Consider the following 13,369-nt stretch of genomic DNA (forward strand, 5'->3'; position numbering starts at 1 on the left):
GGTTTTGGAATGTCATGCAACACTCAGGGAGCCTTGCGTGACATCTTAAAGAATGGCTGGGAAGAAGAATTTACATAGATTGGCACCACAGCGTAAAGAAAATAATATAAATATTTATTCAGTTGAAGATTAAAGTTCTAAAATATCTCTTTTTCTAACATGGTGTAGCAAGAAAATTTTTCAGCTTTAATATTTACAGATTTGAGGTTTTTTCTGGACCCAGCTGGTAAAAAGGTCCCTTATCAGTCTTTACTTTAATAGCCCATTAAAAAAGCTAAGGAAATCAAATGGGCATGGGGTAACTGGAAGGCTCCTGCTCCATTTTCTTGATGTGACAGTCGGGTTGGGTATTAAGGTATTGCCCTTTTATGATATAAAAAATCAGTAAAATAAAGAGTATCCAGCAGGAATTGAAAGTTGAAAATTTCTTTTTCCTCAGTCTGTTTTTAAAATGCTGTTGTTCAATGAGAAAGTCATAAACATCAGTTAAAAAAAAACCAAAAAAAATTGGCTGACTTGTGAAGTAAAAGTCTTGCAAAATTTTGATGCTTCAATGTTGATTACAAAATATTATTGTTTATCTCAGGATGTGGTCACATCTGATGCGTATCACAATTTTTTTGACCGCGTACTGCTAGTCTTATTCAGTTGATGAAGCCCAGAAAGTAAACTGGTTTCCTTATGAACCAGAATACTGCAATACTCTTCATCCGGTGTTCTGTTACCAGCCTGCTTCCAAATTCCTCACCTGAACAAGAATTGCTACATGCAGCTGCTACGTCATGGTTCACGTCGGAAGTGACGTCATTTTATGATAGATTATCAAAATATTTTCTTATTATTATACTTTATTAGAAAATGTTGAAAAAAATAAGCAAGAAAACGGTTTTCTAAAAAGAAATGGATAATTTAGATAGGAAATTTTCAGCTATTAAGAGTTATGTGAAGTACACAACTGAATGATTTGAAAAAAAAGCCGTAACAATTTTTTATTTCATTATTATTATTTAGAATGTGTTACCAATATATGATTATAAAATCATGACAAACTACAGTTATTAATAATATAGAGTCAAAATTTATACCAGTAACTCATTATACCAACCGAGTTTCTCTGACCAGTGCTTTACCTACTGATAACAGAAATGAAAGTGTATCTATAGCACTTTAAACAAAAAGTCCTTCTTCAGTGTGCAATAAAAGAAGAAAAAATATACAGTTCAAAAAGGCTGAAAAAAAACCCTCTGCAAAACCTCAAACAAACAAATAGGTGTGTCAATTGGTTGGGGTTTCACCTCCTTTCTGAACATAATAAACAACAACAAGGAAATGATAAAAACCTGCATATAACTTAACATACAAACCAGAGGACTTAACCCTTTAACTCACGGAAGTGATTCACATGTAATTTCTCCCTACAATATCCATTTACTATCCAGCAAACAGGTAATGAGAATATTCAGTTGTATCAGGTAGAAGTTTTTATCTTGATCTAACACCAAATTCTTACAACTAATTCACAAGGAAATGTTAGGCAGCTAGACCAGACCAATGGCACTGATTGCAGAAATGAAGCCGCACAATATTTCACATTTTGTCACATCCTTCTGCTCAGAGTTGTTACAAACTTTTTTTTCTTATTTGAAGTTCTCAATTGCCATCCTAAAGTCATAGAATGCTTTCGACCAGTCTAACTAAGATAAAATCGGGTGATGTTTAATGCTAACTACCCTGCTCTCGTCCAAGGAAATATATAGAGCTACTTGCAAGATTACTTACCAAGAATCTGAAAACCTTTCATAATTATTTTCATTTTTGCACTTTAGTCAACCACACCGTTGATCAAAAATTTGGCAGGGGATTAGAATTTGAATTTCAAGTTTTTGTCTGTCTTTGTATGAAGGAGCGTGGGTGGATGTAATTGTACTGCTGTCCACCATAAGATCATTTTTTTTAGTTGTTCAAATCAGACTTTTTGAGATACTACCTGTACTAATACCATTAATTACTACTTCTACCACTACTATTTATAATACTTCTACAAGAGAATATCAATATTCTCTTAATTGTACTTCCACGATCAATTTGAAAAACCAATCGAAGGTAAATTTTTGAAAATTCCTCAAATGCTTCGATGCAAGCCAACTGCTAAAAAAGCTAAAAAATTCTAGGCAAGCACGATCTTGAACTGAATATATTAAGGTTTTCTATTGTCAATTCTACTGTGTTTGTGTTTCAACAATTATCATCCAAATCTAATCAGTTGTGGCTTTTTCATAAAGTTTGACTTTCCGGCACTATTTAAAAGACCGAAACCATGAGCTGATGAATAACAACAATTTGAATGACTGATTAGCAAGGAAAAACTAAAGCGCTTCTGTTCATCGCTTATTAAACGTTTTCTGTTTTGTAACCATGGTTACAGCACTTAAAATAGTTTTATTAACGATGGCACGACACCACTTTTTTAGCCATTGATATTTTCAGGGGTATTTAAAACCCTCACTTTTATCTATTAGAAAAAGAAAGACCCCTTATATGGTATTTTTGTGGTTTAAATGTTAGGAACATGACCGTATCCTTTGATAGCTGATTTCTATACAACTGTAATCGTTTGAAGATTTTTGGACGGCTCTGACATTCCGCTTGTTTTGAGATACAACTGATTTGTAAATAAACGCATTCGGGCGGCTGGTAAATCGGCTCATGATGTTCACCGCTGAAATGTTGTCCAAAAATTAGAAACATTTGGCCCAGAGGCAAAACTTCGAGGGAAAATGTGAAGTTTTTAGGACAGTCTTTAAGCCAAGGACCTTATCAGCCTAAATACCAACAAGTCAGAAAGGGGTTTATTTATTTTGTAACATACCCTCCTCTTAATTTTCATATCACGCGAAACCGCTCGTAAAAAGCAAATACTTATCTGATGCGGAGGCGCAGTTGCGACCACCTTTTAATATTTTACCAGACTTTACAAAAAGAATGTTTTTTGTAAAGTAGCCAATATAATTACGTGAAAATTAATGGGTTGACTATGACGTTATAGGCTTGTTTCAAATTTCGCTCGAGACTTTGTCTCACTGTGTTTAGGTTCCTACAATTGCTGATCACATTTCATCATTTGCAGCTTTGTTTTTAGAGTTAGATTTGCTGACTTTTTCAAAACTCATCTGCTGGACTTTTATTGAGGTATTTCATTGACTATTATACTTGTCCAATGCTACATATAGAAAACCAATCACTCACAGTTAACACCAAAGCAACGATCTGATGACTACAAATAAGTAGAACAGCTGAACAGGAAGAAGGTCTGTGGCGTTTATTTTCACCTCTCATTAAACCGTTTTGTTTTGTAACCATAGTTACAGCACTTCAAACACTTCTCTAGAGGGTAACAAGACACGACTTTCACTTCTGACACACCCAAACACAATATCAAGTACAAGAAACATTTTGTCAGTCATAAGGTAAGAAAATATATTTGTAAGCTACTTTCCATTTTTTGCACGAGGGTCAAGGTATTCACAGGAATTATGTCGAGCGACGATGAAAATAATGTTATTAATAAAGCTCTGTTGAGGGGCGTTCGAAATGGTAGCGTTAGGAACCCTTAACGGGGACATTTGCATTATCAACTAAGCTGATAGACCTAAGTTACCTTGTCGTTAATAACAGCCTATTTGAAGAAGAGTACCCTACCACAAAAACGATTTTCGCGCACGATGAGAAGTACAGTATCGTACAACGCTTACTTGTAACAGTATATCACATCCTCTTTAACATTGTATATTTTTTCATTACTTAGGCCCATGGCTTCCTGGGTGAAAAAAAAATTATTAAATTAAAGCCGACATGTACCCCTTGAATTTTATCGCCATTTTTCCTGAGTTTCAAGGCACTTTCGAGTAAGATCACTCTTGTCAGCGGACAGATATTGAGTCAAAATTCCTAATTTATGGTGATATCGTTTACAATTTCGGCATGAACTTAGACCCGAAACACCAAAACGAAACGACCAAAAAGAAATAAGCAAAACGACCAAAACGAAACGACCGCAGAAAATGTAGATTTCACTTCAGATATTCTCTCGCATTTAAGGCTTTTAAATTATTATGGCCGTCTCACGAAACTTTATGTTTTCTCCACCACGCGAGCAGCTAAAACTAAATTAGACACTTTAGTTTTTAGGACGAAACACTTTAGTTTTTCTTGTAGTTTTTAGGACGAAACGCCGGCCAAATTGAATACAAAAGCATAAGGAGAAGAAAAAACAGATAACGGTATTCATTGACAACATCTATGTACGTGAGTTTTTTATTGATTTTTTTTTTCAATATGGTTTCCTCGACGCCTCACGCCAAGCTGATGGTAATAGAGAGATAACTCCCGTGAGGCAGATTAGGAGTAGATCATAATCTAAATGAGATGAATATGACAACTGGAGCCTGACACCCCTGGGCATTCATTTATTTTTATCAATTTTTTTTGTCTACCATTTTGGTCGTTTCGGTCGTTTCGTTTTGGTCGTTAGGTCCATTTCGTTTCAATCTTTTTGTGTTGGTCATTTCGGTGGTTTTGCATGTCGCTCATTTCCTATCATTTTGCTGTTTTTGGTTTTAGTTTCGGATCTTAGTTTCATGATATTATTTCTTAATCCTGGTTGCCCAGGAAAATAAGAATAATTTTGAGGAGAACATTTTTTGCAAGATACTTTCTAAATCGGAAAACCATAACCTTGTATATAATACTATGGTTAACTCCGGAGGAAAATGCGACACGTTGTGTGGTTATAAAAATTCATATTTTCATAAATTTTTAATTTGAAAAACGTGAACTTGTCATAACCTGTCATAACACATATCACCAAGGAAAATAGGACCGCGTTGTGTAATTCTAAAACTTCTTACATGTCTCGCTGATAGTGTTTTAACCAAGAAATTTGCAGCTTTGTTTAAGAGTTAGACTAGCGATATATGTTTTTCAAAACATTCTATTGGATTTTCATAGAAATATTAATTGACTGTCATATCAAGTGGAAGTAAGATGAGACTCCGCAGTCATTTAGGTTTAAACACAAAAGCTTTGACCTGATGACTAACAACAATAAGAACAGCTGAACAGGAAGAAGGACTGTGACGTATAAAACAGCGGTTTTGTTTTGTAACCATAGTTACAAAGGTTCAAACAGTTCTATACATTAAAGGAAGGCACGACGCCATAAAATTTTCACTATTGATATCCCCCAAGAGCAAAACCAAGTACGGAAAACACTTTGGCTCAGAAGGTAAGAAGCATATCTCTGTTAGCTAGTTATCCATATTTCTTAGACCAAGCCTTTCTTACCGAGACCAATTGCGATGATTTCAGAAATGATCGAGGAAAATTTTGTCTTAAATTCTGTAAATTAAGCCACACGATATTTCACATTCTGTCACACCCTTCTGGTCAAAGTTGTTACAAATTTGAAAGTTTCGAGGTTGAAGTTCTCAAATACCATCCGAAAGTCATAGAATGCTTGCGATCAGTCTAAGTAAGATAAAATCGGGTGATGTTTAATGCTAACTACTATGAGCAAAACGAGCCATTACTTAGGCCTCTGTACTTTACATACATTTTATCGCATTGTTCAGTTTAAAGTTGCTACAAAGTTAATCTTCATGTTAAGAATGTGCAATGCTGTTCTATCGTACTGACTAACATTTTGAGATAAAAAAGGATAAACTGTTAAAATTTTGCATTTCAGAAGTGATCTAACGCCTTTGTCGGTAGCAAGTCTGCAAAAATTTGTTTCTTGCTCTTAACTTTACTGCCGCAAGTTCAAAGTTAAACATGCTGAAAATAAACATATCGATAAACTCCTTTCACCTCCGATAAGGATGATGTGATCTATTTCGTTCTTCTCCGAAGCTTTATGAAATATTATGGCTTATCAGAATAAGATGAAATTTACAAGGTAAAGTAAGAATTTAAAAATTCTCCAATGCAGACAAACAACAACGGTCTATTATTTTCGTCTTTTTGCGCCTTTTGCAGTGGTTAATTCACCGTCGAAAATAAATATTTAATATGAAGAAATTCACACTTTTTTGCGCAAGGGATGACACAAGCCTGTTAGCATAACAACGTGTTTTAGACCAATAACATAACTCACCGAAGTATTTGCCTTCGAAATGTTGTGCTAATTAAGAGTCCCTTTAAGTAGACAAAGCTGGCAAATAATGCCGAACATCTGTCTAACTATTGTCAACACTCAAATTTAAAGGAAAATAGGATGGTTTCTATTTGGGGACGCTAACTATCAAATTTTTTACCTTGAATTTACAATTATTTATTTATAGCGATGCAGTTCAAGTTTTCTCTTCAACCGAGCATTATCATTCTCTATATCTGCCTTGGAATTATTCTCCCGCCATGTTTCTGTTGCACCGGTGAGTATAGATCCCTTTTTAAATTTTTGTGTTTCCTCTTTCTGGTGTCGTTTCCTCAAAACCATGACACGAACTGCACATGCTACCTGCTGATCGAAGCAAATAATCTTTAAGCAGACAATCCGCTTTATCTAACTCAAAATGTCTTCTATCATGGAATAAAAGATACAAAAAAAGTCCAATTTCAAAAAGACCTCACCACATGCACATAAATGGCTCAAAATGATGAACTAAAACAAAGGATTCACAGATATCGAGGTAAGGTGATGAACGCTATGAGAATATTCTTGATATATTTTTAAATGTTTTCTTCCGCTCGTTAATTCACAGTCAAAGATCAATTTTTGGTAATGAAAGCCTCCCAGTTACGTTGAATTTTCAAGAGATGAGAATCACCTTTAGGGAAAACTCGTCAGGGTCCTAATGAAGTATAGTTTTGAAATAAAGTGGTTTAATGTGCCTTTTTCATCAGTGAAAATAAGAAATTTTCTCATGTGAGTGAAAACTAGACCATATATTTGTTTTGCCTACCATAGACGACGCTAGTCGACACATCAAATTCAAGGATGCAATACCGAACATGGCTATGAAAAATCACGCGATCAAAAGTGCAGAGGTGTCAAACGAAGGGAGCTGCAAAGTAATGTGTTTGATGGAGCCTAATTGTGTGTCCATCAATGTTGGACCTGTTGCTGGAGGAAACCAAAAATGCGAGTTGAATAACGCCACGGAGGAAAACCATGCTACATTCCTTCTCGTGAACAATCCGGGTTACACATATCTTGCAATCGAGGTAACATTTTACATTCTTAAGAAACTAAGATGGTAGAAGAGATTGTTTCATTTTCTTAGACTAAAGTGATCTTATTCTTGACATAAGGAAGATCTGCAGAATAGTTAACTTTGTTTTTTCAACAGAATCCATGGAGCAGCAGCCCATGCTTACACGGTGGCATCTGTCAAGCTGGATTCACCTATAAAGGTTTTCGTTGTGTCTGTCGGGAAAGATTCACTGGAGAAATCTGCCAAGTTGAAGGTGAAATGGCTGAATTGTGTAGGCTAGTCTCTCGTTTAGTACGTGAGGAGTTACTCACTTCAGTCCCAAACTTGACTTCAAGAACAAAATAGTAACCACTGAAGTAAAGCTAATTAAAGTGGTCTGTGAGCAAACTCGTGAATTGACAGATGACTTACATGATTTTTCGGATTATGTTTAATGTTATCTGGTTTAGGGAATTTTGTGGTTGATTGTCATATTTAGAGTACTAGCAGTAGTTCAGTGTTCGCTAATGTAGCAAAGAAACAAAGGTAACGTTGGGATAAAGAGGCATTACAATTGAAATGATCATGCCATTACATTTGACAAGGGTGAATGATGTCATGTGTTTTAAATATATATCATTTTTGTTTCTGGTTCAAAAGAAAAGGTTGGAAGTGAATGTGGGTGAAAAGTGAAATTTATTGTCTATCATTGTAAATATTGGAAATCAAGGCAATACTGCCTTAATGAAAACATTAATGATTCCCTCTTTATCAAATGAGACATACAGGAACGAGTTTTGAGTGGTATAACTAAGCAAACAAAAAGCAGCCAACATCCAAACCATTTAAAGTGGGCGTTTTGTGTTATTTTGTTTTTGTTTTTTGTTTTTACTGATTTTCAGTCAAAAGAAACTGCGCAGAAATCTACAAGTCCGCAGGTAAACCAGCTGACGGTGTGTACACCATACAACCTGATAATTTGCCTGCTTTTGATGTATTCTGTGACCAAACAACAGCCGGTGGTGGTTGGATAGTGTTCCAGAAAAGACTCAACGGCTCGGTTGATTTCTACCGCTCCTGGAACGACTACAAACATGGCTTTGGTGACCTGAAAAGTGAGTTTTGGTTGGGACTGGACAAGATTCACCGGCTGACCTCAGATAATAACAGCATGCTCCGTGTGGACTTGGAGGACTTTGAAGGGAACACAACTTATGCCGAGTATAACTTGTTTGGTGTTATGAGTGAGAAAGACAAGTACAAGCTGATCCTTGGTTCCTATTCAGGTAGAACTGTCATTTCGTCGCTTCTATTCTTGTCATTCTAGGAGGGGGAGGGGGGGGGAGAAGAGTGCTGAGTAATGTAAATATGGTTAACATCTTTTACATCAATAGCTTTGAAAGACAGAAAAGTAATGTCAGCTCATCGATATGCAATCCTGAACAACGCATACCGGACGTTGATTAGTCCAAAGGTATTTGCCGGTGGATCATATGCAGCTAACCTGACGAACTAATCCAACTCTGATGAGTGCCTCGGCAAACATATTCATCTGCATTATCATAATGAGTGAATCAATCTCTAGAGTCTTCGACATGAATCATAGATATTACTAACAATACTTTTATTCCATATCATTATTGTTAAATTATACTTACCTGATATTTCAAGGTCTCTTTTGAATTACGAACTGCTCATTGTCGGTCAAACGTAATGCTCATAGTGCGGATCGTTTTTTTCAGGAAATTCTGGTGACTCTCTTGCTTGGCATAGCGGTATGCCGTTCACCACTAAAGATCAAGATAATGACAATCGTGGAAATCGCAACTGCGCCATTAGGTTCAAAGGAGCCTGGTGGTACGCGAATTGTCACAACTCAAATCTTAATGGTTTATATCATCGTGGCAATCACTCCTCCCACGCTGATGGAGTGAACTGGCAACACTGGAAAGGATATCATTACTCTCTAAAGAGAACCGAGATGAAAATAAGACCAGTGGATTTCTGAACCGTCATGTTTATGGCACAACAATGATACAGTACCAACTTAACAAAGGAAACGAGTGTCTTGATTCAGCATGTAATAGTCACTCTAAAACTGGAGCTAAGCGAAATGTTCTTCAGGTTTTTCTTGCTTAATCTTCTTTGTGCGTGTTTTTTTCAAAACAAGAATAGTTGATTCTGTAGAATCAGCCAGTTAAACAGTGATAATAATAATCATAATAATAATGACAATCTATGTAGCGGTACATTCAAAAAGCTCCTTATTGTAGTTGGAAATTGACAGTTAATCATAAGTAGCTCTGAAAAATGCGTCTTTAATCTTTCCTCAGAAAACAGAAAGTAAAAAACTCAGTTTAAGGTTTATGGGTGAGACATTCTATATCCTGGGGGCAGAGGCTGAAAAGACCCTGTCTCCATAAAATTTAAGGTGGGTCTGAGGTATTCACAAGAGTTATGCTCGAATCTCAATGGCTTGTATCATCATGGCCATCACGCCTCCTATGCTCCTACAATCTTGGTTATATAAATTTTGATTCTTTAAATTTTGACTCGTCTTATCACTTAACGGAACACAAAGCGATCACACAGTCTTCATTTTTTCTAAGTCAATATCAGAAGAGCAAACCGAGTCGCTAATTCAGTTCTAGTTCCCTTTCATTTCTATAACGAAATTCCAAACAATTACCCAATGTTTTGACTCTTAAGAACGCTATCAGAAAAACAAATATTTCAAGTTCTAGTGCACACTGGAATGCAGTAACATAATGTCGATAATTCTAAAATGCTTCATATATTGTTTTTATTTGTATTTTCTTAGCATTGGTTGAAGTAAATACCTTGCGCTGTTATTGATAATCATATTGTACTTTTAATGATAAGAACACATTGTCACGCCTAAGGTCCATTTTGTAGATATGGCTCATCAGGTGATTATGTTACAAAGTGAGTCTGTAGAAATAACAAATATAAGGATGAGTAGGTGAAATATGTTTTGTTTTATTCCCCCTAGCCTCGCAGTCATTTTAGAATTTTGATATATCGAAAGTGGCCCACTGGATCGCTTGTGATCATTGCTTTGCAGGCTGAAGGAGGACTCCTTACAGCTTTATTTGCTTATAAATGATTAAAATCTACGAGACATAAAAGTTTTCGGTTTTTCACAATTTCAACGCGATGGGGAAACGAAATCAAGAAACCGAGACCATTCTCTTGGCTCGTTCTGCGGCTATGGCATCCAACTCGTGTAAAGTTTTGAATTTAGACGTGACTTTGTCCATATGATGAGAACGACAGAAGATCTTACCTCACTGGGAAGAACTTCCCACTTATTTGGAATACAAAACTACCTGAAGATTGTCTTCACATTTGAGCATGGACTACTGTGCTTTATTTGGCCGTGACTTCCCGCGATGGCACTGCAAGTAAAGGTAAAAAAATTCATGTCTGAACCAGTCGTTATAGTGAAAAATTTTGAGATTTTCTAAATGAGACATATTACACCCCTAGGCATTCATTTTATCATTATTGACTGTTATTTTTTGCATATTTTTGGGTCATATCGGTCGTTTCGTTTTGGTCGATAGGTTCGTTTTGTTACGATGGTTTTGCTTCGGTTATTTCGGTGGTTTCACATGTTTCTTTTCGTTTTGCTGTCTTGGGTTTCAGTTAATGTCAATAATTTCCATGATATCATTTCTTCATCCTGGTTGTCTAAGAGAAATGAAGTTTTCAGGTAACAGAGTAAAGAAGAGAAGTAATGCAGTGCAAACAGAGGGTAGGAAACCTGCTTTTATTTAATTATTTTACAGAACTGTTGCTTCTGTCTAACTTCTCGAGTAATTTTGTCAAGAGCATTTTTTGCAAGACGCGTTCTAAATTGGAAAACTATAACCTTACATATATCACCTTAGCAAACTTCGGAGGAAAACGCGACACATTGTATAGTTCTAAAAATTCATATTTTCATAAACTTTCACCGATTTAAAAGATATAACACTCAGATTATCTCCCGGGAAAATAGGACAACACTGTGTAGTTCTAAAACTTCTTACATGTCCCGCTGAAAGTGTTTTGACCGAATAATTTGCAGCTTTGTTTAACAGTTAGACTATCTGCATAACGCTTTCAAAACATTCTACTGGATTTTCATCGTAGTATTTTATTGACTGTCATATCCAGTGTTACTAAGATGAGATCAGTCATTAAGATTTAAACACAAAAGCTATGATCTGATGACTAACAAAAATTAAATCAGTTAGACAGGAAGAAGGACTGTGGCGTATAAAACAGCGGTTTTGTTTTGTAACCATAGTTACAGAAGTTCAAACAGTTCTCTGAAGGAAAGCACAACATAATTTTTTCACTATCAGGATACCTCCGAGAACAAAACCAAATACGAAAAACAATTTTTCGCTCAGGAGGTAAGAAATGTCTCTGTGAGCTACTTGTCTATATTTCTCAGACCAAGCCTTTCTTACCGGGAAAATTAACGATCAGATCTTGGGAGTTAAAGGGTTAGGACTGATTTTCGCTGCTGACTTAAGTACAGATACAAGCGTAACAGCTCTTGATTCACCTTAATGCAAGTATAGGGAAAGGGAAAGAAAGTGCTTAAGCTTGTGTTTATGAGCGTGTTGAAGCTGTCTTCATAGTGAAATAAGAGTTGTTATACTTGGGTTAGTGATTCATTTCGTGCTTGCATTGCTAATAAAAACCAAGCTTTTCTCTTCATGCATGCGTTATCTGAAGTTCTCATGCAATGCCTGGTCATAGCGGAAAAGGTAGCATCTTCCAGAAAAAATTATTTTACTCTTTAATACTTTAACCTCTGCAACAGACGTCTCCATCCAATTTTCCAACTCTCTCATCTTATTTCGGACACCTCCTCTGATTTTTAGACACCTGGGTCTAGTGTTGAACTTTTCCCTCGGGAAATGGAGCAGGGGTAACAAAGGTAGCAGGATGTTAGGGGCAGGGGGAGTAACTAAAGAACCAGAGAAGCAAGGGGTGCATTAGCTACATATGGAAAAGTAACAAATCAGGAGTTAAAAGTTAATGAATTTGTTTTAGTCACCAATTTGTTTTATATTATCAACTTTGTTAAATAGTTTTTCTATTGTAGAGATTTAATTTACAGTGTCGCAGTATGCAGGCACATAAATTTAAGAACATCAAATGCATACAACTCTTCCAAAGCTGTATCCTCAGAAATAATAATATAAGACACCATTTTCTCTTTTCTATTAATGATTTAATTCCCATGACCAAGATATACTCTCTGTAATTTCCAGGAGATTTCAGACTGAAATGATAACTCGTCAGTGAGTAGTGCATGTACATGACATTAAAAGTTTCAGCTTTTTTTTTCACTTTTTTTAAGGCGCAATTTACATTTTCAGTAATAAATACCAATTTTAAAAAATATCTTAGTCTCTAGACAGCTCAATGCTATCGAAATACTGGGAAACCTGAAGGATCTAGTGTAACTCCAGCTTCTTCCACAATTATTCCTGCTGCTGCAATATCTCAGACCTAGATACCACATTCATAAAACAGTTCTGCCTCACCTCTGGCCACAGAGCACATGTTAAGGGCAGCCGATCCCTGTAGTCTGATGCTGGATAAAATAAAAATAGATAATCAATTAATTTAAGTGATTTACTTTTATGTCTAGATGTCTTCATATTAATCTTTACCTGTGAACTGCAATAGGTTTCTCTGCAAGCCTTCTGAGATTTGACATCACAACATCTATGACTTCAGGATTCCTTGAGGATCCCAGTTCCGTGATAACAAGAGCTTTGCTTAGATCTGTGGAATAAACCGTATTGAGATTTGTGACATCAAATCTAAACAGGGAGCAGTGATGTTCCACTGATCTATCTGCTCCTATAGCGGCTAGAGGGCTATAACATCTACCACAGAGACAGACATACTTTGACTGTGCACTAACACTCTTTTTTTGCCACATGAATCAGGTGAATAAAGCAGCTTACAAGACAATAGGCTAAAGCTGATCTTGGACATGGAGTGGGTGGAGAAAAGTTAAGTGTCCAAGATTGTAACACAATGACCCACCCAAGTCTTGCAACTGAAGGTAAGTAAAGGTTTGCCTTGAGCTAAGTGACCCATTGAGACACAGCTTATCCCAGTTACTGTAACATGAAGTAATAAGG

General features: G+C 36.1%; 1 protein-coding gene across 1 annotated transcript; it reads left to right on the forward strand.

Moving 5' to 3' along the window:
* Positions 1–6,360: 6,360 nt before the first annotated feature.
* Positions 6,361–9,198, forward strand: LOC136279852 (microfibril-associated glycoprotein 4-like). The gene is made up of 5 exons (XM_066164201.1): positions 6,361–6,428; positions 6,965–7,221; positions 7,347–7,464; positions 8,093–8,476; positions 8,933–9,198. The coding sequence occupies exons 2-5, from the start codon at positions 7,009–7,011 to the stop codon at positions 9,196–9,198; spliced, it is 981 nt and encodes a 326-aa protein (XP_066020298.1). The 5' UTR covers positions 6,361–6,428; positions 6,965–7,008.
* The last annotated feature ends 4,171 nt before the right edge of the window (positions 9,199–13,369 follow it).

This window comes from Pocillopora verrucosa, chromosome 3, assembly GCF_036669915.1.
Source record: "Pocillopora verrucosa isolate sample1 chromosome 3, ASM3666991v2, whole genome shotgun sequence".
Taxonomy (NCBI): domain Eukaryota; kingdom Metazoa; phylum Cnidaria; class Anthozoa; order Scleractinia; family Pocilloporidae; genus Pocillopora; species Pocillopora verrucosa.

Excerpts from the sequence above, each read along its gene's own strand:
- LOC136279852 (XM_066164201.1), top strand. The coding sequence starts at position 7,009 with ATGGCTATGAAAAATCACGCGATCAAAAGTGCAGAGGTGTCAAACGAA. Across the intron at positions 7,222-7,346 it reads ACACATATCTTGCAATCGAG|AATCCATGGAGCAGCAGCCC; the intron begins GTAACATTTTAC and ends TTTTTTCAACAG. Across the intron at positions 7,465-8,092 it reads AGAAATCTGCCAAGTTGAAG|TCAAAAGAAACTGCGCAGAA; the intron begins GTGAAATGGCTG and ends ACTGATTTTCAG.